General features: G+C 35.5%; 1 protein-coding gene across 9 annotated transcripts; it reads left to right on the top strand.

The window, feature by feature from the left end:
* Window positions 1–27,282, top strand: LOC104896798 (ion channel POLLUX). Of its 9 annotated transcripts, none has more exons than XM_010683586.4 (12): window positions 6–534; window positions 660–728; window positions 1,305–1,937; window positions 4,235–4,417; window positions 4,605–4,664; window positions 4,760–4,963; window positions 5,466–5,714; window positions 12,263–12,361; window positions 16,486–16,680; window positions 22,338–22,430; window positions 26,148–26,414; window positions 26,724–27,282. In XM_010683586.4, exons 1-12 carry the CDS (start codon window positions 304–306, stop codon window positions 26,937–26,939), a joined length of 2,499 nt encoding a protein of 832 aa, XP_010681888.2. In that variant the 5' UTR covers window positions 6–303; the 3' UTR covers window positions 26,940–27,282. The 9 variants fall into 9 exon arrangements, with proteins under 9 accessions (XP_048503517.1, XP_048503514.1, XP_010681891.2 ...); XM_048647559.2 differs by having other exon boundaries at window positions 399–538; window positions 665–732; XM_048647560.2 differs by lacking the exons at window positions 26,148–26,414; window positions 26,724–27,282 and adding an exon at window positions 23,331–26,131 and having other exon boundaries at window positions 1–534; window positions 22,354–22,430.

Here is a 27,282-nt window from a genome sequence, read left to right as displayed (position 1 = left end):
TACTGGCCGTGTCAGCCTGTCAGGGCTGGAACCGGTTAGCCCGCCCAAATGATGGCGACCTCTAAATCAAGTAGCAAAACGTTTGAGACACGAAGGATAAAATGGAGCGAAATTCAACTTGAAGCAGAAAAAGCACAAAAACTCATCAACTACCAGAAAAATCACTGACCTCACCTCAGCAGCTTTGCTAAAAGTGAAGTACTAAGCAACTGTATAGATCCTCTAGTCTTTCCCAACTCAACTCCCTTGCTTCAAACTCATCATCAAAATCAATCTCAATCTCTTTCTCTCTCCTTAATAATAATGCCATTTCCTTCTTCCTCCATCACGAGAAAATCAGAGAAACGCCCATTTCTTCGTAAATGCCACTCTACCACCACTCCTTATCAATCTCATCATCAACTTCACCTCCAATCTCGCTCCATTTCTATGCCCTCTTCTGATCCCAATCTTTCTTCTGCTTCTCCTGTTTCTCTCTCCTCCACTTTCTTCAAACGTCTGCTTGTATCTGCTAACTGGGTTTTCTTCTATTTGGTCAGTAAGTCCTTTTCTTTTTGCTCTACCGATTTTTCCTGATTGTTGTTGTTTTTTGGTTCTTGGGAATTTTGTGAATTGAATGAAATTTTGAACTGGGTTTGTTTTGATTTGTTTGTTGGCAGCTCAGTTTTATATGTTTTTCATCAGTAGCTTATACAGTATCATTGTGGAAGAGGTTGACAGCACTTCAGGCATGTAATTATCTTCTTTGATGTGTGTTTTTATTTATTTATTTTATATGCTGTTTTCCAAGGAATTGTTGGGTTTATACAGTTTTTTTTGTTGGGTGTGAGTACTTTATGAAGTGATCAAATCTGGGTCTGTCTCGATTTTACAGAATTTGAAAGGATTTCGAGTCCAAAAGCAGAGTCATTAGCAAGAAATTTATATTTCTAGTTGTTTATTTATGTTATGGGTCTGTCTTTGGATTACATTCACTTATTAACGAGGTTTGTTTCATCATCTTAATCTTTGCTTACCTAGGATAATGATTTTGCCAATATATGTCCCCCAGTTACAAAATTAGTAAAAGTAAGGGCCGGTGCCGGTTAACTTGAATGTGATTCTATAATCTACGGGATGCAGTGTGCATCCTAGGTGGATTTTGTTCTTTGCTGCTGTTTTTCACGTGCTTTCAGTTTTGCATGTGCTCGCCAGGGAGTGAGGGACCAAAACTATTGTTCTCTATGTTGATTCTAGATTTCATTTGGACCAGCTCTTTGCTCCTATTGGGTTTTAGAGAAGTTTGATTGTCTTTTATTTTGCAGGGTGAAATACTTGAGCTCCGCCGCTTTTGTAAAGGAAATGATGTTATTCACAATAGTGTAATTGAAATATCGCAGTCTAATGATGCTAAGTCATCATCTGATATTATTAACGTTAGTGGTAAAACTTTTGCTCTCTATATCGTGATCTTCACCATTCTAATGCCCTTTCTGGTTTATAAATATCTTGACTATCTTCCTCGGCTATTAAAAAGCCTTTCCAAGAGGACAGAGAACTATAAAGAAGAAGTTCCACCGAAGAAGATCTTTGCGTATATGGTTGATGTCTGCTTCTCGTTTTATCCTTATGCGAAGCTGCTCGCCCTCCTTTTTGCAACCATATTTCTTATAGGCTTCGGGGGCTTGGCGTTGTATGCTGTGAGTGATAATAGTCTTGCAGAGGCTCTTTGGCTGTCTTGGACTTTCGTTGCAGACTCTGGTAATCATGCTGACAGGGTGGGGGTTGGTCCAAGAATTGTCTCTGTGTCTATTAGTGCTGGAGGTATGTTGATATTTGCCATGATGTTGGGGCTTATTTCTGATGCTATTTCTGAGAAGGTGGATTCACTGCGTAAAGGAAAGAGTGAAGTCATTGAGAGTAATCATGTACTGATTCTTGGATGGAGTGACAAATTGGTTAGCATAATCGTAACTCTTGCAAAGTTTTACTCTGCATTTTTGCCTCTTTAGTTGTCCCACTTCCAAGTAATATATTCGTGCATGACATAAATTATATTTGAAATTCTGAATAGAAACTATCATTTTAGTATCTTTGTGCTTTCTTTTGGATTCAACTGTTATTTGTAATGAAAATGTAAAAGGGGGAGGGGGTTGCAAGCTATGTATACATGCATGTGTGAAGCGCTTGATCCCTCTTAGTACTAGAAATCCTAGTTCTGTTAAGATTTGTGTAATCCTAATTCTAGTAGGATTGTGATTTGTGAAATCCTAGTTTTAGTAGGATTAGAATTCCTAGTTTGTTACGAGTAAATTTTGTAATTCTAATCCCATTGGATTAGTTGTCCTAATTCTACATGGACTAGTAATACTAATGTATTAAAATTATTGTTTAGTTAGAAGTCTAGTAGTAGTAGTAGCAGTTTTTGCTGATAAGGTTTTATTATCCTACTTGGGATAGGTTTTACTTGTTTTAAGCTAGTAGGAGTCTTAGTTACTTATATTTCTGTTAGACATGTTATCTAATGGTTATTTCTTTGTTATCTTATCTCTTAGTTTCCACCTTGAGTTGGATTAGGTTTATTATAGTAGTATGTATATATATAGTTCGATTACATGGAATGAAGTTCACTGATTGATTTTGATTATATGTTTTCGAGTGCACGAGCATTGAAATTGGTTGTCGAACCAACACAAATAGATGGAGGTTTGCGTGCATCTCCTAGTCGAGGTTAGTGAGAGATTCTCTAGTTGTCATGGGAACAATAGAGTCCTATCCCTTAGTTTATGTAGGTAAAGTTTCAATCTTTGAATATAGAAACCCTCTAAAATTCGACTTTTATCAATCTTAAACCTCGATCTATGTGTGTTTGGTTGGATAACCAGTTTCAATGCTCATGCACTTGAAAACATGGAATCAAAATCAATCACTGAATTTTATTCCATGTATTCGAACTACTATATATATACATACTACTAAAATGAACCTAATCCAACTCAAAGTGGAAACTAAGAGATAAGATTAAAAAGAAATAACAAGTAGATAACACGCCTAATAGAAAGATAAATGACTAAGACTCCTGTTAGCTTAAAACAAGCTAAAGCTATCCAAGTAGGATAGTAAAACCTTATAAGCAAAAACTTCTACTACTACTAGATTTCTAACTAAATTATAATCATAACACACTTGTCATTACTAATCTAAGTAGAAGTAGGACTACTAATCCAAATGGGATTAGAATTACAAATTTACTTATAGTAAAACTAGGAAGTCTAATCCTACTAGAACTAGGATTACACAAATACTAACATAACTAGGATTCTAGTTGTAAGATGGATTAGGCTCTTCACACAAACATCATCTTTGCTTATTGTTAGCTTAGTCATTTTTTATCGATAGTTGTTTTCTAGTGATGCCAAGGATATAGACTCCGAATGTCAGTGATAAAAGTATCTCATTGCTAAAGATGGGTTGTGTTAATTGATAAACATAATGTGGCTTCATTTTGACCACCTCCAGAAATAAATCTTGTTTATTTGATATCATCATATCTCAATTACCCATGTAGATGAAATATGTAATGTAATTGGTAGTTCTACATTTGTTTCAAAATGATGGGCCATATACTTCGTCTTAAGCTGCCAAAACTCACAAACTTCGACATTTTCTTTTGTTTTGTGAGTTGTAATGTGGAAATATCATTGTTGGAGCTATCTTATAAAGTGCTTTGAAGAAATCACACAAATACATAAAGTAGTTTTTCCTATATGATTTTAACGATAGAATGGTTAGACCCTATTATTCGGTAATAGGGGAGCTTCAATTGCCTTGGAAGTCTTAGATTTACTCTAGCACCAACGTCTTTGCTGTTGAGGTCAACAGATGCAAAGTATCAGCTGGCTTGTTTGAGATGTCAAACAACATACATAATATGATCAACAATTATGGAACCTTACTGTTGTAGAAGAGTGTCATTCGTATTAATTTAAATCCTCATTCAACTCTATGTACACCATTCTGGCAGTTTTGGAATGTTTCATAATGACATATATTGAAATAAGCAATTGCTGTCGAGAATTGATAATTTTAGTAACATTTCTAGATTTTCTTTTCTTATTTCCCCCCTATTCATCCAAGTTTTGTGGATGATGAGGAGAAGTGTTCGAGCAGGTATGTTTAGATATTTCCTTCTCAATTTCCTTGTTATCCATCAGTTGTATTTTAGCATTTCATTTTCACCAAAACATTATTGCAGGGTTCACTTTTGAAGCAACTAGCCATAGCAAATAAAAGCCTTGGGGGAGGTGTTGTGGTGGTTCTTGCTGAACGAGACAAAGAAGAGATGGAGATGGATATAGGCAAACTTGAATTTGATTTCATGGGGACATCTGTAATTTGTAGAAGTGGCAGTCCTCTTATACTTGCCGATTTGAAAAAGGTGTGCATATTTTTCCCTTGGCTCCTTGCCTTCAAATTTATCATTTGGAGTGAATTGGTGTAGTGTTACCTTTCTTGAAGGGTTGTCAAATCTTCTACTTTTGTTCTCTCACTTGCCTTTCGTATTAGATATTTTGCACTGTCAGTTTTTTGGAACACTAATTACAAGGTAATTCTTGTAATTTCAGGTCTCAGTTTCAAAAGCACGTGCTATTATTGTGTTAGCGTCTGATGAAAATTCTGATCAGGTATATGGACTACTTTTTTTGGCAATCGCTTTCTTTTCCTAGACTTATCTGCAACTTGTGTTTGTTTTCTGATATTCTTTACCTTTCTGAGTCAGAGTGATGCTAGAGCCTTGAGAGTTGTCCTAAGCCTCACTGGAGTTAAGGAAGGAGTAAGGGGTCATGTTGTCGTTGAGTTAAGTGATCTTGATAATGAACCTTTAGTCAAGCTTGTTGGCAGTGAACTTGTCGAAACAGTGGTAGCACATGATGTGATTGGGCGTTTGATGATACAATGTGCATTGCAACCTGGACTTGCGCAGGTTACTATCCAGACTCCTTTGGCTGTTTTTGTTTCATTACCCAATATTTTCTTTCTTGTGTGTGTTTTATTGCTAACAATGTCCTCGACAAGAAGGTATCACAAAGATTCTTATAGGAGCATGAGGGGGGCATTTTCATTTTGTTTTGTGATCTTATGTTTATCATAATTGTTGCTTGACATATTGCCTTAGTTTTAGATGCCAATATTAATTGAAATTGCAAAAAGGGGTCAGAAAGCAATCTTTCAATCCTGCCATCTTTGATATCAAGGAAGAGGGCACATCATAACCGACTCCTGACCTGATAGAGCCCTTTCCCAGGATCTTGGTCTTTGTACTTAAAATCTCATAGTTTGGATGTTGCTCAAAAAGTTTTTCCTCCCTTGTCCCTAACCAAAATTATGCTTATACAATCATTTGTTTCCCGAAGTTATATATATATATATAGGTTTAAATATATATAAATTATATGATTTCATGTTTGCTTTTGTTTGTTCCTTAGATATGGGAGAATATTTTAGGGTTTGAGAATGCGGAGTTTTATATCAAAAGATGGCCCCAGCTAAATGGTATGTGCTTTGAAGATGTACTCCTCTCCTTTCCTGACGCTGTGCCTTGTGGAGTCAAAGTTGCAGCTAAGAGTGGAAAGATCATCTTGAACCCAGAGGATGATTATATAATAAAAGAGGGTGATGAGATACTTGTGATAGCAGAAGATGATGACACCTATGCTCCAGGCACCCTGCCAAAGGTATAATATCCTGCTCTCAATTAGTGTCTCTCCAACTTTGTCTTAAAGTTTTTGAAAATCCAACCTTGAAATTACATACATTCTATTGGGAGGCCGAGAAGCATAGAATAGAAAGATACGATCATCACAGTTGGGAGAAAAAGTTGTTGCAGCTGCTGAAGTTGCATGTTGCTAATATTCGTGCCCACTATGACAAAATTTCACGAATTTGAAAATCAACTGCTATTTTATAAACATCATGTGACTCTGAATTTTCTATTAAAAGTTGATAATTTTGATCATAGAATTTCATACTTCCTTTTGTTAGACGTTTAACATTTTATGCACACATAATATTTTCAATGTTTTTAAAGGTTAAATCCAAGTCAGAAAATATCCTACATTCAAAGTGGTATGACATTCTTTTTGGTGCTAACGAGGGCCAAGCCCCAACTAGAAATAAATATAAACTAGGAAGCAATACTACGTGGCATAGCCACTCCTTTAACATGATCACCTAAAATCCTAGTAAGAACTGGGGTGGGGGATTATGAAAAATTAAACTGTTTTCTTGTTGAACAATTCTTTTGGCAAGCCAATCAGCTGCACTTTTCCCTTCTCTGGAGACATGAAAAATAGAGACCTACAAAATGGTATGGTTTTCATATTTCCAAGTTTACTTTAGCTTTAGTGATGGATTTCAATGCTAATACAATCAGGCCTGCCAGCAGAATTTGCAACACCTTCTATTTTTGAAATGAAGTTATTTAGCATCCTACTTTTTACAGTAAGCTGAAGATCTTGATACAACCGCTATTCTTGCATTCTGATGACTACTCCTTGATTTCTTTTTAATGAGTCTGGGTTGATGGGGAGCAAGTCGTGTATGAATAAGTTAATAAGTTGAACATAGGGGAGACCACAAGAATCTTAGGGGGCGTGGTTGGGAAGGTTGGACCAAGGGGTAGGAATGATAACAAGAAAAATTGTTTGAGATAAGAGAGCCAAGAATAACAAACAAGAGTGTCAGTCACAAATTTTCAGCTTCTACTTGTGGAAGAAGGTCATAACTTACCTTTTCTAGATTTGATAAAGTTTGTATTGAAGTAAATCACAAACTAGGAAATAAGGAAGTCTAAAATCAAAAGATATACTTATTTCGTTCCAAATTAGTTGCAAGTTGCAACATAAGGGGGAGGCATGATGGGTTTTAAAATATACCGCAAGTGCACGGTGTCTGTTTAGCAGAAACTGGCAAATACAGGTCGATTCACAGGGACAAGAGTTGAGTTCTACAGATTTATGGTCAGTTATTCAACTACTTCAAGAGAGAAAATTGATTGAAGAATAAATTTCTAAACTAGAGTAAACTAGAACACAAAATGATATAAGTTAATCAAATAATTAAAAACCTAGGGCAATTGATCGGTCCACCATGCTTATACCAATCTAATCACTACAATATAGTTCAACAATACTTGGATTGAGGTTCGATTGTTCGAATAAATAGAATATTTCGTTAATCCTTGGTCAATAACAACTCTTAGATTAACATATGCCAGTACGGTCGCTCAACATAATCAAGCCTACCTATTGTAACAAGCCTCTAATGAATACGATCTTTCCATTTTAATTCTTATTAGCTAAACATAACTCATGATATTGCGCAATTACATGAATTAAACAAGCATAACAAATCAACAAGAATTATTCTAATTCAATCCAAATATCGAAGAACATCAAACCACAATAAAAAAGGTATAAACATGGATTCCCTCTCTAAGCCCTAGAAATAGACTACTCACTCATGATAATAATAAATTCAATAAACATAATCAAAGTAAAAGAATTCATTAAATTAAAGAAAGTAAAGAGAAATACCGAATGATTGAAGAACAATAAAAAGGAAATCAACGATCTCTATAATCTTCAAATGTAAAAGTTCATACAAAACTAGAGAGAGAAAAACTAAGTGCTTGGCCCTAAAAACGTAGAAAATAAGATAGTCTAATAAAAAATACTAAAAACCTATTTATACTTTTTACAAAACCGGCTAAAAAAACGCGAAAAAACCCGTCCCGAGAAACTGCCCGGTCGGGCGACGGTGATTGAGAGTTACGACAGAAAAGCTAAATCCACCCGGTCGGGCGCGTAAGCGATTTTGGCTCTTTTCTCTCCCGGTTGACCGGGCTAACATGCCTTGCATCTTGGTGAAATACCGGGCGAGAAAAGTGCGATTTTGCGTCAACTTGCAAAGGCTGTATCTCTCAAACCAGAAGTCGGATTGGGGCGTGTGACCTATCATTGGAAAGCCCTTGAAGTCTAGTTTCCAACCCAACTGGAATTTCTTGATTATCAATTGTATATCAAAAGTTATGGCCAAAATAGTGAACAAGTGTCAGTTTTGACACTTCGTTCACTAACTCTTTGCTTCATTCTAACTCGAAATTGTCCCGAATGGATGCATTGTGATCCTTGTGCAAGATATCTTCATCTTCGATGATTAATAGGCTTGATCTTAGGTAATCATAATCAATTTGCATCAAGATAACCTGAAAATGATCAAAACACACAAACGGGGAGTAGTAGAGCACAACTTACGTAATTCATTCCATTATGCACCTAAATGCTCTAAAAGGAGTTCTAAATGCAATCAAAATGCATCTAAAAACTATATATAAATGTGACATATCAAGGCAGAAATCACTTTGGGACCAAGGCTTTGTTGTTGTTGCTATAAGGGGGAGCCACAAGGGTAAGGAGAGGAAAGAGATAAATAGAAGTAAAAGAGGGACCCATGTGATGAGGAGAGAGAAAGAGAAAAACCATTACCAAATAAAATAATGTTCAACTCATTCGAAACTTCCATAAAAGGAAGTGTTGCAAATAATTTGGAGACGACGGAAGTATATAGTTACATTGTCCTATATTGAGTGTTCATGAGGGGGATAACCTCCATAAGCGCCTCCTACATGAGCCTACTTGTTCACGTATGTCATATGAATAAGGTGAACTCAAGATCTAAGCTCTAAACCTCTAAAAGGTCTTAGAAAACCTAGTAAACAATAAAAAGAGTGTAAGATTTGGGCAAACTCCCTAACTTGGGAGGATTCCACTGATCATATATTTATAATACAAGAATCCCAATTAGGTGAGGAATCCTAAAGAGATTGGACTTTACATAAATAATATCTATACAAAAATAATCTCCTCAACCTATGTGGAGAATTATATTATATATCACATTCTCGCAGTCATAAGGTCGAATTATGAGACTAAAATGAAACTCCAAAAATAATTGTCGTGAAAAGCCTTTTGTAAAAATGTCAGCAAACAGAATCCTAAAGAGATTGGACTTTACGTAAATAATATCTATACAAAAATAATCTCCTAAACCTATGTGCAGATTTATATTTTTCTTATCACATTCTCGCATTCATAAGGTCGAATGATGAGACTAAAATGAAACTCCAAAAATAATTGTCGTGAAAAGCCTTTTGTAAAAATGTCAGCAAACTGATACCTAGTTGAAACATGTAGAACCCGATTATGACCCGCGTCGTCTTTTCGCGAACAATGGGAACATCTGTCTCTACATGTTTGGTGCATTGGTGTTGAACATGGTTACTAGAAAGGTAAATAAAGCTAACATTATCGCTATAAACTAGGGTAGCCTAATGAAGAGGACAATGGAACTTAGGATGGTTCCATTGATCATATATTTATAATACAAGAGTCCCAATTATGTGAGAAATCCTAAAGAGATTGGACTCTACATAAATAATATCTTTACTAATATAATATCTTAAACATATGTGGAGAATTATATTCTCTATCAAGGTGAATAATTAACAAGATTATCTAACGCGTACAACATTTCAAACAAATTATGCTGAAGTTATTATGCATTGTAGTGGAGAAGCAAGTAAAAGAAACTTGTACTTTTATCCTTTAAAAATGTCATGCGGGTGTGAGAGTGTAGTGTCATCATCTTCTCGGAATTATGAATCAAAATCACAAAACAAAATTGCAGTCAATGTGTCAACTCTAAACTTTCTATATAGGAACACAAGTCAACAATATTTACTCCAGTATATATATATATATATATATATATATATATATATATATATATATATATATATATATATATATATATATATATATATATATATATGGTGAGAACCGTGAAGTCAACAATACTCTAAACTTTCTAATGAGAATTCTCTTGTGGTGAGAACTGTGAGAACTTCACAAAATGAGCAAAAAAAAAATAAAAAAATTGAGAAAAAGCATAAAATGAGTAGAAAACATTAAATGAGCAAAAAGGTAAAATGAAAAAAAATGTAAAACTAGAAAAAAGTAAAATGAGCATAAAGAAAATTAAATGAGCATAAACGTAAAATGGAGCAAAACGCAAAATTAGCAAAAATGTTGCGAAACGAGCATATAAATGCTAAATGTGCAAAAACACAATATACGCCAAACATAAAATGAGCAAAAATGTTGTCAAATGAGTAAAATCTTTGTAAAACGAGCAAAAATGAGTGGTTCTCACCATAAGGGTGGTTCTCATATGAACTTAAACTATATATATATATATATATATATATATATATACACATACATACATACATTGTAGTGGAGGAGCAAGTAAAATAAAATCATACTTTTATTCATTAAAAAAGCAATGCGGGTGTGAGATTGTAGTACCATGATCTTCTCGGATTTATGAATCAAAATCACAAAAGAAAAACTGTAGTCGGTGCGTCAACTCCAAGTATCTTCTAATTAGCTATTGATGTTTATCGTTTAGAGTTTCCTAGTTAGAGTTGGTTTAAGAATGTATGAACTCTATATGTATTTCGACTAGCATGATTAAAAAAAGTTAGTTGAGTTTTGATTAAGTCATTCGATTGTGAATTATTGTTTTGCTCTGAAAGTAAAGTTTCACTCAGAAAGCACAAACCTAGTTGAAACGTGAAAGTTGTTATCTTCATATCCATTCAATTAGTTGGTGCAACATAGTTCTTAAGCACAAAAGTGTTTGAAATTCCTCCAAGAATCATCAAGATTCATACGTTCTAATCCAAGATTAACCAAGAGCTATACCTTTGTTTCAAGATTTTTCAAGAAACGCTAAAACTAATCCAAGAAAGTTCGAGAAAGCTAAAATACAATCTAAACTAGAGCCCTGCACGTGATATCTCACTCAAGAACCACATCAAAAAGATTAAGACTTGGGACGAATTGAAGTTGAAGACGAGGACATGCTTTGTCTCCAAATCTTATAAACAAGAATTATACCTTAGGCTTAATTCTTTCAACAAACCCGTCGTGCTATTGAAGAATATGTGATCGAGTTAGAAAAGCTATACCTAGCCTGTGGTTGCAAAGAAGAGGAGCAAAAGATGGCGGAATTCCTTTGTGGTATGAACAAGCCTACAGCTAACCTCGTAGAGTTACAAAACAAGGATGGAAGAGGTTTTTTTTTGTCTTAGTGTCCAAGTTTTCAAGGATATTTAGGAATATTACTAGTCTTAATTTCCTACTATTGTTTGTTAGCATTAGGAAAGTAGAACTTAGAAGTCAAGTATAATTTGGAAAACTTGTTTCCTAGTTATTGTACTTTTTACAATGAGTCCTTATAAATTGTAATATCTTGTTTCCTAGTTTTAGTAAAATTAGAATGGGTAGTTTTTCCTATAAAAGGAGATGGTGGGCTGATCATATATGTGTCCCAAAACTGAGAGAGAATCTTGTGAGTTAACTAAGGAGAGTTTTTATTGGTTGTGACTTAGGAGGGAGAGTTTGTGAATTCTCAAATATGTGATATTGTATTGTTTGTTGTTGAATAATACAATTATACAAGTATGGTGAAAGAGTATGTGATATCTTTGTGTTTTAGTTGGCATAGTTGTTCGTGTGTTTTATTTGTAACAGTTAGTTGTTATACTAGCTAGCCATCCAAAATAACTTTTGGTAAAACTAGCTCGCGGATTACTGAAAAAACAAAACATGAACTACATTTGACCTTCAAAAGCTACTCCAAAAGTTAACTTTTCCACACCGCTATTTCAATTTTTAAATGACCAAAAGCTTCCTTAAAGCCTTGCTTCATCGAACACCACTTTTGACCTTTAGTAGAGATTTAACAAAGTGAAAAACTCGAAAAGCTACTTATCAAACTGTTGCTGAAACAGCCAAGTGCACCACCAAATTGCCAATAGAATCATCATCTTATTCATTGTAAAGTAGCAAAGGCTATTCCATTTTGAATCAAGGATATGATAAAAGCAACCTCACTTTACACTGAGTATGTCTAACCTCCCTTATATTAGTGATGAGCCACGAAGGAGTCTCTTTGGAGGCATAAGGTAATATTCATTTTGATGTGAAAGATGATGTTTGACAAGTGCCTGGGAGTTGCTGCATCTGCATTCATCCTATTATTCATGGCCAAAGGAACACTTCTTGTTAAGTTCTTAGCATGTATGTTGCATGGATATTATTGCTACATAATGTCTTTCTTCTAAGTCACTGGTTTCTTGCATGTTTAAATAATGCAGGTTCGTAGAGGTCTCTGTCCGATGACACATGACCCACCTAGGTATCCAGAAAAGATATTGTTTTGTGGGTGGCGTCGAGACATAGAGGACATGATTATGGTAAATTTTTCCTGCTTCTATCATACTACCTCCGTTTCTTAATACACGCACCATTTCTTTTTGGGTATGAGAACCAAGAGTGAGGAAAGTGCTGTAATTTCTTTTCTTACCCATAAACTTATGTAGTTAAAGGAGGGGGTAGTATTATTTATTCGTACTATTCTATTCTGTATTAAATAGGGAAACGATGCATGTATTATCAAACATACTAAAGTGGAAAATGGTGCATGTATTAAGAAATGGAATTAGTATCTTACATTAGTACACTTAACATATTGAAGTGAGAGCCCCGGTCTCACTCCTTCAAATCAAGAATCTAGGAAAGTATTTCATTCATAAAATATCAGTGTCAAGTGAGTCTAGCTACTATAATATTTGATTATTCCTAGAGTGCTAGTTAATGGATCCGACTAAGATGGCCTGCTCTCTAGGATGTACAAGTTCATGATTGTTGAGCAGCCAAGCTCACGTTTTGAAACTCAGACTACAAGGGTATGTGCTCATATAGGGTAAAAAATATAAGAGAAGACCTCTTTCCCTCTTGCTGCACCACATGCCCTAAGCTATATGGGATATGTATAGCTTCCTTTTTGACCAAGGTCACCATGGGAGGTCCCACTTTGCTACTTCCACAGTTCCATGTGCTTACTTCATGAGTAGAACATAGTGCTATGAAATAGATTCAGTCCCTAACGGGGAAGAATAGTGGTGCACAACTGATGGACATGCATAGGGGGTGAGTCTTTTATAGGAAGGGAGGGAGCACACATAAACCAAGAATAGATATTAGCCATTTGGCTAATAACAGGGTACACGCTTCAACCAAAATGCTTTCTAGGGCTACCTAAAAGCTTCGTAGTTTTAGCATATAGTACAACCAATGCACATAAAGGTTAACCTTGTGTTTCAAGAACTATAGAACACCTTTTGATACCACCTTAGAAAGCAATCTATTACTAAAACACTACCAAAAACTATCATAGTAATTCCGTTGCACATTCGTCAATTGGTATCATTTTGCGTACAAGGATTATTTTATTTTTAATTGAGCCCCACTTCTAGGAAAAATTTATTATAAAATTGGTGAGATCTTACCATTTTAGAAAGAGTATTAATTCATATGAGACAAAAGAGTACTCGAAAGTACTCCCACTGTTTTTTTTTTCTTTCACTTAGAATCTTGAAACTACTCATAGTTAGAGAGAATCTTCTTAATTGTTCTCAATCTATAAGAAAAAATACAGTCATGTGGGGTCGTGTTTGATTCGTCTCAATTAGTACATTATTAATATTCAATTGTTATAATTTTTACTAATATATAATGAAAGATATTTAAGTTCAAAGAAGTGCATTGGGAGAAAGTGAAAATGATAAAAAAAAAAAAAAAACAGAGGTATGGGGCGTATGGAGTATATTTAAATGAGTGAATAATATTCTATAAGAGTATTATGTAGCTTCGCTAAAATTGTTTTGTTCCGCATAAATTGATGTTATGGAGGAGTATCTGGAATATATATGTATAATACTTGCTATAGAATGAGAGAGTTACATTCGAAACAAGTAACAACCTCCCAATAAAATAGACTGTCAATATGTACACTAATGTGATTTTTTCTGAGATAATTATTTGTAAATGTTCTTTATTATAATCTATTATTAATTTTTGATAGTTTCCTAATATGGTTGTAACTCTTACAAAAGTTGGTATATTTTTTAGCATAATAGAACATATAAGCCAAGGCAATTGTTTTCTTCCACCATGTTATCTAAGCATATGTTCCTCCTTTTCTCTATTTTCCTCCTCTTCTAAAGCCCTAGTCGTGCCTATCTCCTTCCTCTGTCCAATCTTTGTCGAACACCCATCCTTCAAAAAATCTTCCTTTTCGTCCTCCTTTTCATCAATAACTATGACACTAAATGTGGAAACGTGGAATATTCTTCGTAGAAAGAACTTTTTAAAATCACGGCGGGTGGATATCAATTTATTGACGACGTCATCCCTACGAAGGAGAAAGTCGATTTGGAACTTTTTGATAGTCTTGATGTTGTAGCTCTCCAATGGATCTATGGAATCATCTCTAATAACCTTCTCTACACCATTCTTGAACCTGATTATGCAGCTAAGCAAGCATGGGGTCGCCTCAAAGATATTTTGCAAGACAACAAAAATTATTATTGGAAAATCGGTTTTCCACCACACATCTAGAAAACTTCCTAGAAATATTGCTTTAAAGGAATTTAGGAGACTACTCATTCTAATAATAGGAATTTAGGAGACTAGACATCTACAAAACTTCCTAGAAATATGGCAACATGATAGGTTTGTGAAGAATGATGGTCGTTTTAATGTGTATATTGCTACGGTGAGAGGGAGGAAAACTGCTTTAAAACCTTTAACTTCTTCCCCCAAGTCCAAAGAGTCCTTGCTTCTGAAGGCTAAAGAGATTGAACATGAGTTTACACAAGAGGGGCAGGTGTACTTACTCGTTCCTAATGAGTTAGAGGCAGCATGAGAGGGTTATAGAGTGTCAATATTCCTAGAAAAGGTAATTGATGAATATAGTGATGTTTTCCCCTCGGACCTTCCTCCTGGCTTACCACTAATTAGAGGCATAAAGCATCAAATAGACTTAGTTCATGGAGAATCCCTTCTTAACAAAGCTGCTTATAGATGTAATCCTCAAGAAACAAACAAATAGAGGAGTTGATGTATAGAGGCTATGTGAGGGAGAGTAGGAGTCCATGTGCTATTACCAAAGAAAGATGGTATTCAGCACATGTCTATAGTCATACAAGGCCATAGTTAATAGGCACTGCAAGCAACATACTTTCAATGTTGGTGATTTAGTATGGTTGCATCTTAAGAAGGATAGGTTCCCTAACCTTCGAAAGAATAAACTTGCCACACTTTGAGTGATTATTCAAGATCATTGATAAAATTAATGATAATGCTTTCAAACTTTCGTGGAGATTATGGGGTAAGTGCTACGTTCAATATTGGAGACTTGGTGCCATATTTGCACGATGATGATGTGGCTCGAGGTCAATTGTTTTCATATGAGAGGAGGATAATGATACAGGAGTGTTAGATAAAGTTTTGATGGTTCTTGTTAATAAGATGTTGTTTTCGACCTTGGCTCAATTGATGTGCATGGTGGCTTGTTCATGGACTTACTACAAAGGTGGTAGCATGCTTGCTAACCAACCTTGGAGTGGCGTGAGAAGGGACGTGCGAAAACATGCCTAGTTGAGTTCATTTAGGACTTTTTGTTTCTATCTTATTGTTACTAGTAGTATATCACTTGTTTTATGAGTTTTATTAGAAGTATGACTTTGGACTTGTCCTAAGCATAATAGAGTTAGTATAAATAGTTTTATTTCATGCACTTTGTTACTAATGAATAATAACATAGCGAGGTTACTTACTTGATTGTTTAAACACAATCCCTTGAATTTGCTGGTGGCTTGGCCTTTACGCATCTTCAACCCTTGGTCTTGATTTGTGGTGCTCTTTGCTTTATCAAATTAAGCTAAGTTTATCTTGGTTACTGAGTTACATTCACAGGTTCGAACTTATACACACGTTTTCCGCAAAGTTATTTGATCTTCATAAGATGAAATACATCATCAGGTCCTCATAATGTAAGGGATATTTGCTCTAAGTTGCCCTGTTTATTAAATCTGCCACCTTATCTGCTTCTGTGCTTTTGCCTGCTTATTTAATCTGCCACCTTATCTGCTCTTAATCTATGATAATTAGGCTTCCTTGATGCAGTTTTGTGTGATTTGAAACTGATGTGTCAATGATTCTGTCTTCGAGTGTTGTTTTCCTCACATTCATATATTAAATCTCACCAAAAAATAAACACTCATATCATAAATCATTATTACTTTCTCAATCAATTAGAAACAGCCTTTCTATTGTCGCAGGGATTACGCCGAGTATTTTTTTACCTACCCTTATCTTTTCTAGGGGCTGGAGCATCGTTAGAGCATATTGGGTTAATGTTGATGTTGGCATGTTGAAGTTGCTCATCTGCAACTCTTCCTCTATATATCTGACTTTTCCTTGATATTGAAACATGTAGGTATTTCTTAATATTTTCCTTTCTTGCCATTATAAGGTACTGGAGGCACTTTTGGCTCGAGGTTCGGAATTGTGGATGTTTAATGAGGTTCCAGAGAAAGAACGAGAGAGGAAGCTGACTGATGGTGGGCTTGATATACCAAGTCTAAGGAATATAAAACTTGTTCATCGGGTGGGAAATGCTGTGATAAGGCGTCATGTAGAAGCTCTGCCGTTGGAGGCATTTGATTCAGTGAGTTCTAAGCAAATATTTTTGCTCCTCCCAGAAAATTTTCTCTCTCTGTTATTACTTTGGCCCACTTGGTTTTAAGTTTAGCTTGGTCTCATTTTTCTTTACAATATTTCTGTTAGACAAGCTAGCGTAGAAGTGACTTAAAATGAAACATGGTCTGACCCTCACAGCCATCCATAGGAAGGAAATGTGTTGGCTTTGGCACTTCTTGGAAAATGATGCAATTTCTTCGACATATAGTTCATCATCAGCCAAATAAAATGTGCATGTTCATTGATTATCATTTCTAACATATTTGAGTACAGAGAAATGAGCCTGCCGAGAAACTTAGTATTTTACTTAACATATAAAGCAAGAGAATAGACTAATTAACGAGAGGAAGTAGGTTTCAAGAGTGCACATTTTTGGGGCGTTAGCAAAAATATAGGCCTTTTTTTTCTTTATTTGAACAAGAAAGAATTCATTACCTTAGCAGAATTAGAAATCAGTGCAACAAAGAGTACAAGGAGTCCTTTAAGTTACACAAATTGCAAAATAGCATGTTGGCCTTTTCTGGAGTTCAAAGAAACAAAATCTATGAAACGTTTTTGAAGTTACAGACAACAAATGTGGCAGAGAAAACCACTCTATCTATGATGTGCGTCCAACCTGTAGGCCCGTTTTGAGTTCCTGGATACCTTGAAAATTGAGGTATTGTACCTTGTGAGTTTGTACTTGATGCTGAGTTAGGAGAACTCTCTTGGTTTTTCTATCGAGCTATTTGTTGTTATGGAAGTTGGATCAGGTGAAGTGATAGTTTCTTCTTGTAAGGGAACAAAACCTTGTACTTAACCAATTTCATCATGCCATTTCCATTTTGCAGATTCATCAGAAATCACATCTCTAGAGACTACTACCTAATATCCTTTAGATTCATCACTGTAGCCAGTACAAAGATATTTTCTTCCTTTTGAGTCAAACTTATCTCTACCTTGATCTTTATTTAAGGCGTATATAATGCATCCGAAAACTTTAAGACCACGACAACTAGTTTCTTACCATTCCAAGCTTGATAAGGAGTCTTATTACAAACTGCTAGAGAATGTATATAGCCATATTTACACCTTCAGCCCATAAATTCTTAGGTTATCCTTTTGCTTCCATCATGCTTCTAGCCATTTCAACAATTGTGCGATTCTTTAAACAATCAATTGTCCTTTTGTACCTTCATCCCTAGAGTGCTCTTTGAAAGGCTTATATATAAATTCACCTCTTGTATGGGTTCTTTATGTTTTTATCATGTAACCACTTTGTCTTTCATCTAATGCTTTAAATTGAAGAAAGATATTAAAAGTATCTGACTTTTGATCGATGAAATATATCCACATTATACGCTGTAGTCATCAACAGATAAAAGAAAGGACCTTTTATTTTGTGGAGAAGGATTTCTTAGGGGAACAAATATATGTGCATGTACTTATTCAAGAGGATCTTTGGCTCCCCATGAATTTTTTGGGAACGGCAGACGATGCATTTTGCCATATATGCATCCTTCACAAACTTGAACATTTATATCAATAATTGGTAATTCCATAACCCTTTCGCTTTAATAGTTGTAGTCCTTTTTGGTTCACGTGACCACAGTGCAAAGGATTAGATTCAACCCTTCCGCTCCCAATACCATATCACGTCCTCCGAGAGTAATCAACAGATTCAACACCACCTCAGCTACAAAATATTTCTTGTTCATCGCCCACTGAAATGTTTAACATGTATGTATGCTGACAAGCAATAGTTTTTCCATCTCTAACAGTGATGGACTATCGACTAAAGGAATCAAGTGTACACCCTAACTTCTTAGCCAAGGTTAAATCCAAAAAGTTATGAGTACTTCCTGAATCAATAAGAATGTGGAGTGGTTTATTACTCCGTCGATTGTGCTCCAAGTAGCACAATAAGAATTGTGCTTCCACAAAGCAAAATAGAAGATTTACGAAAACGAAAACGAACATTATATTGTTGAAGTGGAACATTACAAGAATTCACTTATGAAAACGAACATTTTTGTGCTGAAGTGGAACGTTACAAGAGTTCACTTACGAAAACGAACATTTTACTGTTGAAGTGGAACATTACCATAGTTCACTTACGAAAACGAACATTAAAATGTTGAAGTAGAACACTACCATAATTTAATTACTTAAATAGAGCATTTTCTCATTAAACATAAAACATATTTTCACGGAAAATAGAACATATTTTTTGCTCAAAAATAAGCTATAAACGAACATTTTTTTAAAAAATAGAAAATTTTCTTATCGGAAATAGAACAAAAATTTCTGCTGGAAAATAAGCTTAAAACGAACATCTGTTAAAATAGAAGATTTGCTTATTGAAAATAGAACATATTTTTTTGCCGAAAAATATGCTTAAAACGAATATTTTTTGAAATAGAACATTTGCTTACTGAAAGTAGAACAATTTTCACGGAAATTCGAACATATTTTTTTTGTTGAACAATATGCTTAAAACGAACATTTTTTGAAATAGAACATTTAGTCATCGAAAATGGAACAAATTTACTACGTTGCTCCTCGGAGCACAATAGAATTTTCAGTGCTTTATAGCTTACGAAGCCCACAAATCTCATGGTATGAACTATGAAAACTTTGGTTATCAAAGAGAGCATTGCCTAAAAATTCATGGCTCCTCCCTACACATAGTTTCCTCCCTACTGTCATCATCTTCATCACTGTCTATTTCACACTCTTTAAAATTGCATCTATGTTTCCTATCATATCTGTGGTCACAGTAATAGAATAAGCCTTTTGCTATTTTCCGAGCTTTAACATCTGCAGGGATGTGTTTGAAAGGTTTTGGGTGGAATTTGGTTAAGGCTTGGGTAGATTTTGTGGGTGAGGGAGGAAGAAGGGGCGACTCACTTTCATTAGAGTTAAATGGGAGAAATTTTCAAGCCTTAGGCGAAAGGTATGGATAAAAAAATGAAGAAGGTTTGGAAAAAGATTTTACAGAACAAGCAATCGCTCTTCTTGGAATCTTGCATATCTCACAGCATCAGTTATTGAGATGGAATTAAATGCCCATGGCTTTGCATTTGCTTAAGACCTCCAACAAAACTTTCCAACACACAATCATCAGTCAACATGTGCCCATTTTGCATCAAAACAACCCTGAAATGTTCAAATGCATCAATTTAATAATCCAATGTACGATCTTATTCTAGTTTATAAAGATGTTCAACTGCATTTATCCAGTTTTTCATCCCTGAATCTTATAGTCAAATCTATGATAAAGTCATCATCTCAATCTACATTCTTCCTTACAGCCAAATAGCTGAAAACCCAGATTTCAGCCTTATTAACCATGTACAATGATGCTAATTCTACTCTACATTCATCAGCAATTTTACACAAAACAAAGTACCTATTGCACTTTTTAATCCAGATTCTAGGGTTTGACCTCATTGTTATGAAAAGTCTTCTGAGTTTCAGAAGTACTGTTTCCATCTTTTATCTCCTTCACCATTTGCATCAGAACTTGCATATGGTTGGCTTACTCTTCAAGTCGTTTTTCCGGCAATTTAACTTGTTCTTCCATATCAGCAAATCTCTTAGCAATTGCTGTAAAAAATTGGTTCCAGAATTTGAAGATTCACAAGAGCAATTCAATTTTCAGAAATTTCAGTCATACAATTCGTTGAACACCTTAGAGGCTTGATTCAAGCTATAATTTGCTTTAACAATGAAATTTTGAGCAAAACAGAAAAAGAAGGTAAAAATGCGACTCGGCAGGAGTTGGCTCTGATATCAATGTTGCAGGACTGAAAGTCACCGCAAAGAGAATAGAATTGTCAAGCTAAGAACAAGAGAGAGAAAAGAGAGATAATTTTCAGAACTGAAGAAAGAAAAATAGAGAAGAGGATGAGAGATTGTTATTATTTCATATCATGAATCATTAGAATGATCTAGCTTAAGTATTTATAGCCTAAGCTTACAACAGAAACTAACTGAATTTCCGTGATTTTGAGTATTGATTCAGGAAGTACTCATAACTTTTGATTCAGGAAGTACAAGTACTTCCTGAATCAATAAGAATGTGGAGTGGTTTATTGATTAAGTATTTATAGCCTAAGCTTACAACAGAAACTAACATAATTGTCAAGTGTGAAAGTCAAACTTTTGCAACCAAAAAAGATCATAGATAGTATATCCGTACAGTTCTATTATATAAGTAATTTTAATACGTATCTAACAATATATGTTTCACATTATGAGTTAGATCATTTATTATAGGATTTTTTAACTAGAATAATACAAACTTTTGCCCATTCTCTCGCAATAATACAAACTTCTGATTATTTTTAAATAATATAAATTTTTGGCTAAAATTCCTCCAGTAGGTCAATGTAACCTTTAACCTATAAAACAGGTAATCTTTTTTTTAAAAAAGCCCAAAATGTCTTTGTCTCTCCTCCCCTCCCCCTACCAACTGAATCCCCACCCTCACCCCCTCACCCCCTCCCCCCACGGACGAAATCACCAGTTCACCCTCACTACCCCCTCCCCCACCACGAAACACCCTCCCAACCAACCGGCAACACCACATTTCCCCTCCAACCCAGAAAACACCACGCTCCCTTCCCCTACCCCCGAAAACACCACGTCTCCCTTCCCCCACCCTCGAAAACCACCCCTCACCACTCCTTCACCCCTGAAAACCACCCTCTCCACTCCTTCACCCCAGAACACCACCAAACTCAGTCACCCCACCCCCCAAAAATCACCATCCCAGCCACCCCAACCTCGAAAACCACCACCCTTCATTCCCTCACCCCCGAAATACAACTAACCCAGCCACCCCCACCCCTCGAAAACCACCCCCTAGCCCCCTCTACTCCCTCACCATTCAAAATCACCAATCGCAACCAAACCAAACCACCATAAAGGCAACTCCTTCCTCCTCCACCTCATCCGCTCCATAGCTAATCACATGCTCCTGCTTTGCCGCGACAACACATTCAATCAAATACATCTCAAATGAATCCAATTCTAGAAATCGAATTCCGCCTGCCCTGCCGAAACGCGAGTACGACGAAAAAGTGGAAGAAGAGAGGGAGTGAGAATAGGAGAGAGAAACTAGGTGTTTCTTGAAATTGAGGAAAGTGGAGGTCTGATCAGTGAAAGAGGAGAGAGAATTTCGGTTGTTTGAAGAATTGAAGGAGGTGGCGATATGGTTGTTGTGTCTGGCCACGGGAGGGTGAGGTGGGGTGGGGTGGGGTGGGGTGGGGGAGAGAGAAAAAGAGTTGAGGGGACCAACAGAAGAAGAAAAAATAAGGAAAATGTTGTGTTTTTTTATATTTCAAATTGAAATAAAAAATTAAAAAAACAACCAATTAGATAATGACATGTGTCATAGTGACCTGCTAAAACAAGTTACAAGCGGTATTGACCTACCAGAAGAATTTTCGACAAAAGTTTGTATTATTTGAAAATAATCAAAAGGACAAAAATTTGTATTATTCTAATTAAAAAATCCTTTATCATAAGCTAGTGGACAAAAGAAACTAGAGAGTGTAGTGCACCATGATTGATAATTTTTGCGTTATGTCAGTTAGATCTTTTTTCCCCATTTATTGATTACTAACTCTAAGCCAGCAGATACTGATTCTTGCAGATGAGTCTTTGGAGGATTCAGTTGTACATTCAGATTCGAGGTGTCTTGCAACATTGCTCCTTATACGAGATATTCAAGTAACTAAATTTTCACTACTTCATTGCACAAAAATTCGTTCTTTTCCCAAAATTTTGCTCCTCTTTGCACTTCCACATGCAAGCCCTGTTGAAAATCTGATTCTGATAAATTGCTAATAATTCCATGATTTGGTAAGATCTGAGAGAAATCGACAAAACTATGAACCATCAAAGGAAAATAGGTCAAAACAAGAATATGTACTGGAAAAGTATATGTGAACAAAAAATATATTAAGGCTATGTTCTTCTCATTTTTGCCAAGAATAACTTATACTTGCTCAAACTTATTTTTCATGAATTCGAAGTATATTTGCGGAACTTTTTTTGCTCAACTCAACATATGAACCCAGACTTCATTTTTTTGCTGAAACTCGTATTAATAAGTTGAGAAGAACAGAACACTAGTGATGTTAAAGATGAAAATTTAGGCATCTAAAAGAACTTGTTAATGATGCTGGAGAGGAATTCAGAATTGTTGTATTTATATTTATTTTTAATATTTCTTTCGATGCCTTATATTTAAATTTATGAAAGTCTATTTGTGTAAGCATGGTTCATAATCGACTCTTCTTTTTTTCTGTGAATTATTTTAGCTCAGTCTATGTTTGTTCGACGGCCCATAGTTCAGTCTATTTTGCGATTATTTCCTTGAGAAAACTATGTATAATAATTGCATGAAATTTTTTGTGCTGAATATACTCACAATGTTGACACCCCGAATATATGATCCTGGATCCGTTGACTGTTAGTGATTGCAATCACTTGACAATGATGTTTTGAGGAGATTTTTAGCTGTTACGAAGATAGAGTGCTTGACATGGAGAAAATACTTTCTTTGTGTCTCTGTATGTGAACTTGAATTGAGAAAGATGATGGGAATTTCATAATATTGTTTTACAGATTATGGTTACTGTAAGGTCTGGCTAGGAAGTGGATCCATGAAGCGCCTACCTATTAGTTATGACTAGTTATTTTATCACTTCTGTATGTTGGATAAATGGACTTGAAACTTTTTTGGATTGTAAAAGTTCTATTAATCTGACGTGGGACTTGAATTCTGAAAGATGGGAATTTCATAATATTGTTTTACAGATTATGGTTACTGTAAGGTGTGGCTAGGAGGTGGATCAATGAAGCGCCTACCTATTAGTTATGACTAGTTATTTGACCACTTCTGTATGTTAGATGAATGGACTTGAAATTCTTTGGATCGTGAAGTTCTATTAATCTGATGTGGGACTTCCTTGCACACTCTTCTGGGTATTTATGAGATTGTGCACGCTGCTTAGCGGGTTAAGTATGCGAATCAAAAAACTACTTGGTTCAATTTCTTGCACATAATTGGAGCTGGGTTAATATGATTTTTAGTTCTCTGTCTTTAATTAAGGACTTTAATCGATGCTTGAGTTCTTTTAGCAGAAAAAAAAAACAGTAGTCCTAGCATTTTACGGTATCAGGAATTTGTTTAATCTTGGTAAGCTACCGTATATATTAGTGGTCCATCTGGTAGGTGGTAATAAATTGAGCTAATGGTAATGAGTTTTTTTTTTTTTTTTTTTTTTTTGGAAATGCAATGTTAATGAGCTTTAGTGTAATTTTGAAAGAAAAGTTCTATGGAAGTGTCCATGTTAATAAAGCTACATCCCTAAACAGATGTTATATGTCAAAAAAAATTTGCAAACACTCAAGAACGCCTTCCAAAGTCGTTAGGGTAGTAATTAAACTTTATGAAGAAGAAGAGATGTCTGGGGGTGGACAAGCATTATCATGGATATTGACATGGAACTTCTTAAAATTTTACACTAAAATTTGTTACAATTGTTGTCATTCATTAACAGTGTCATAGACTCATAGAAGTCTAAGGCATAAAAGACTAACATAGTCCTAGTTGTCTACTTCATGAAATGTTAATTAGTATTTAGTATGCTATTATTGTTGATCAAGTGGTAGTAACTATGTCAAGAATCTACTTTGTTAAATATTTTGTAATGATAAAGTCCTAATTATGTTGGGTAAATATATTACGTAAAGAATATAGCTTCCTAGCAGGTTTGTACCCTCATCTTTATGCCTCCACTACTGCAACTTATGCTGCGCCCATCCTCGGTCAGCCTGTGGTGTCCTGCCCTCCCTTTGCCGCCACAGCCTATGCTGACCTTGCTGCTTATTACTGTCGTTGCTTTTTTTTTTCTTCTCTCCAATATCTTATTGCACTTCTTACATTGTGTGTTGGTGGATCTCTTTGTCCAGTCACAATATCCTCTGTCGCGCTATTGCTACAAGGGTATGATAGAAAATTAGATTAATGGTGAATACGTCAAATATTAATGTTAGTAATTTTGGATGTGTGGACATAAAAGAAAGGAGTGGTTGAGGAATAAGATAATTAGGAAGAAAGTAGGGGTTACATCTATCGAGAATAAGATGGGAGATAATCGTCTAAGGCGATTTGGGCATGTAAGACAAAGACCATTTGATGTAGTAGTTAGGAAGTTTGAATACTGGAAAAGTGATGGGATTGCAAGGGGTAGAGGAAGACTTTATAAAACTTGGTTGAGGATGATTGAGAATTATATGAATCTACTTGGCATTTATAAGAAATTGCTTTGGATAGGCGGATCAGAGGGAGAAGATATATATTGATAGCCCGACTTGACCCTTGTATTCCTTTTGATTTTTGTTACTTTAGTCCTTGTGCTTTACATACTTTTGTCCTTAAAACGTCTCTTTTTGAGATTTTCTCAAACCTTTCATCTTTGCTTTTATTTCTCTTTACCCTGTTTTACAAAACTTTCTCCAATAGTTTCATAATCTATGATGGTCCTTCATGCGAGATGTGGATAAATTGATTCTACATATTCCACTTAGGAAGGAGGGGTGGAAGTGATTTTAATCCATAACCTTTATGTTATGTTGGCTCCGATACCATGTAAGAGAGCCAACTCAACTAAAAGCTTAAGTTGATAGTTGAAGCCCCAAGTAATTTTAGAGCTTGTTTGGTTCACTATTTCTAAGGTCCAAGAAACGGAATCAATTACTGATACCCTTTCTTCATGTTTGGTTCAAGCCCTTACCAATCCATTACCATTACTTGGTGGTAATGGACTCCTCCAATTTGTTACCTCCTCTCCCCCTCAAGTAAAAAAATCCATTAGTTGGTGGTAATGGTTACCATTCCATTTCCATTCCATGGCTTGAACCAAACACCCAGCAAATGTAATCATTTTTATTACCAGTTCCCTTCTTTATTTGTTTCCATTCCCTTTTCGTTCCATATCTTGAACCAAACAACCCCTTATACTCTATCAGTTGGTTTGCTCTATACACCTCATTTGTTCTCTTCTTCCTTGTATTTTCTTTCGTTGCAATTTCCTCAATTTGACTTTGGCACTCCTTTTTGTTGACTCGCTTTCAACTTATTATTGTATGTGTGCTGTTTCATTTGTCATGGAAAAAATTTCTTGTGACGGTTATGTTAGCCGACCCCGAATTGTTTTGGGGACTAAGACTTAGTTGTTGTTGTACAGAGAAGTATAGAGTAAAAGGCATGTTGTTTTATGTTTAACTAGATCCAAATATCTGATTGGTGTGCTGCTTTCTCTGCACATAACATAGGGCTATAGGAGATTAAGGATCCTATCATCATAAAGATGATATATGAATTGAAGTTCTTGATAGATTTGTTTGGAACTGACCAACTTTTAATTCCCGTTGCAGTCGAAGCGTCTGCCTTGTAGAGATACAAAGTCATCCAATTTACAGTATCCAGCGTTTTGTCACAGTTCATGGATTCGTGAAATGCAGAAAGCTTCTGACAAATCTATTGTTATAAGTGAAATCCTGGATTCAAGGACAAGAAACCTGGTATCAGTTTCTAGAATAAGTGATTATGTGCTATCAAATGAACTGGTAAGTATGGCACTGGCAATGGTGGCTGAAGACAAGCAAATTAATCGAGTTCTTGAGGAACTTTTTGCCGAGAAGGTATGACTTTCGGTTTCTTTTGTCCCACTGATTGTTCTATGTTGTGATATGTATTATATTTCAATTGGGGAGGGGGGAGATCGCTACAGAAAGACATTCTTGAGTGCATACAAGCTCAGTTGGGATTCTATACTAGAATGAGGTGGCAAGAGGTAGTGTAGCCCACTAGACATGTAGTATGTGTTACCATGTTAGTCATTCTCCCGCTTTTTCTTCCTTTCAGTTATGCCTCGAAGCTATTAACCTTAGTGAATTCCCTGCAAGCTATTACCAGGTCTGACTTGCCTCAGTGTATTGCAACTTTTGCAGGGCAATGAGATGTGCATCAGGCCTGCAGAGTTCTATTTACATGACCAAGAAGAGTTATGCTTCTTTGATGTGATGATTAGAGGTCGTCAAAGGCAAGAAATTGTGATAGGCTATCGCCTTGCTGACTCGGATCATGATGTGATTAATCCTTCGAAAAAAGCAGAACCCCGGAGATGGTCTGTTGGTGATATCTTCGTTGTAATTTCTCGTAGCTGAATACCAGTATAAGACTATCTGAAATGATGAGAGTAAGCTTTTATTCTTAATTTAGTTTTAATGTGTAATTTTAAAGCTGAAGCTAGATAAATCGATATGTGAACATGGTTCCAATAGATCAGACATAGGTCGCTCTTGTTGCCTAGAGTTAACAAAATGATCCAAACGTCGCCAATGCCTAGTTCGGTAGTCCCCCTCCATTTATTGAAACGGTAATGGCATATTATTAGATACTTTTTCACCTCTGCCAGCTTAGCTCCATCTTTTACCTATTGGAGCATTCAAGGTCAGGTGTGATAATTATGGTTCATTTTATCTTAATGATTCTATTTTAACATCTTTA

This window comes from Beta vulgaris, chromosome 6, assembly GCF_026745355.1.
Source record: "Beta vulgaris subsp. vulgaris cultivar EL10 chromosome 6, EL10.2, whole genome shotgun sequence".
NCBI lineage: Eukaryota > Viridiplantae > Streptophyta > Magnoliopsida > Caryophyllales > Amaranthaceae > Beta > Beta vulgaris.
Note: the sequence above shows the minus strand (reverse complement) of the source record. Positions and strands in the feature narration are given on the sequence as shown.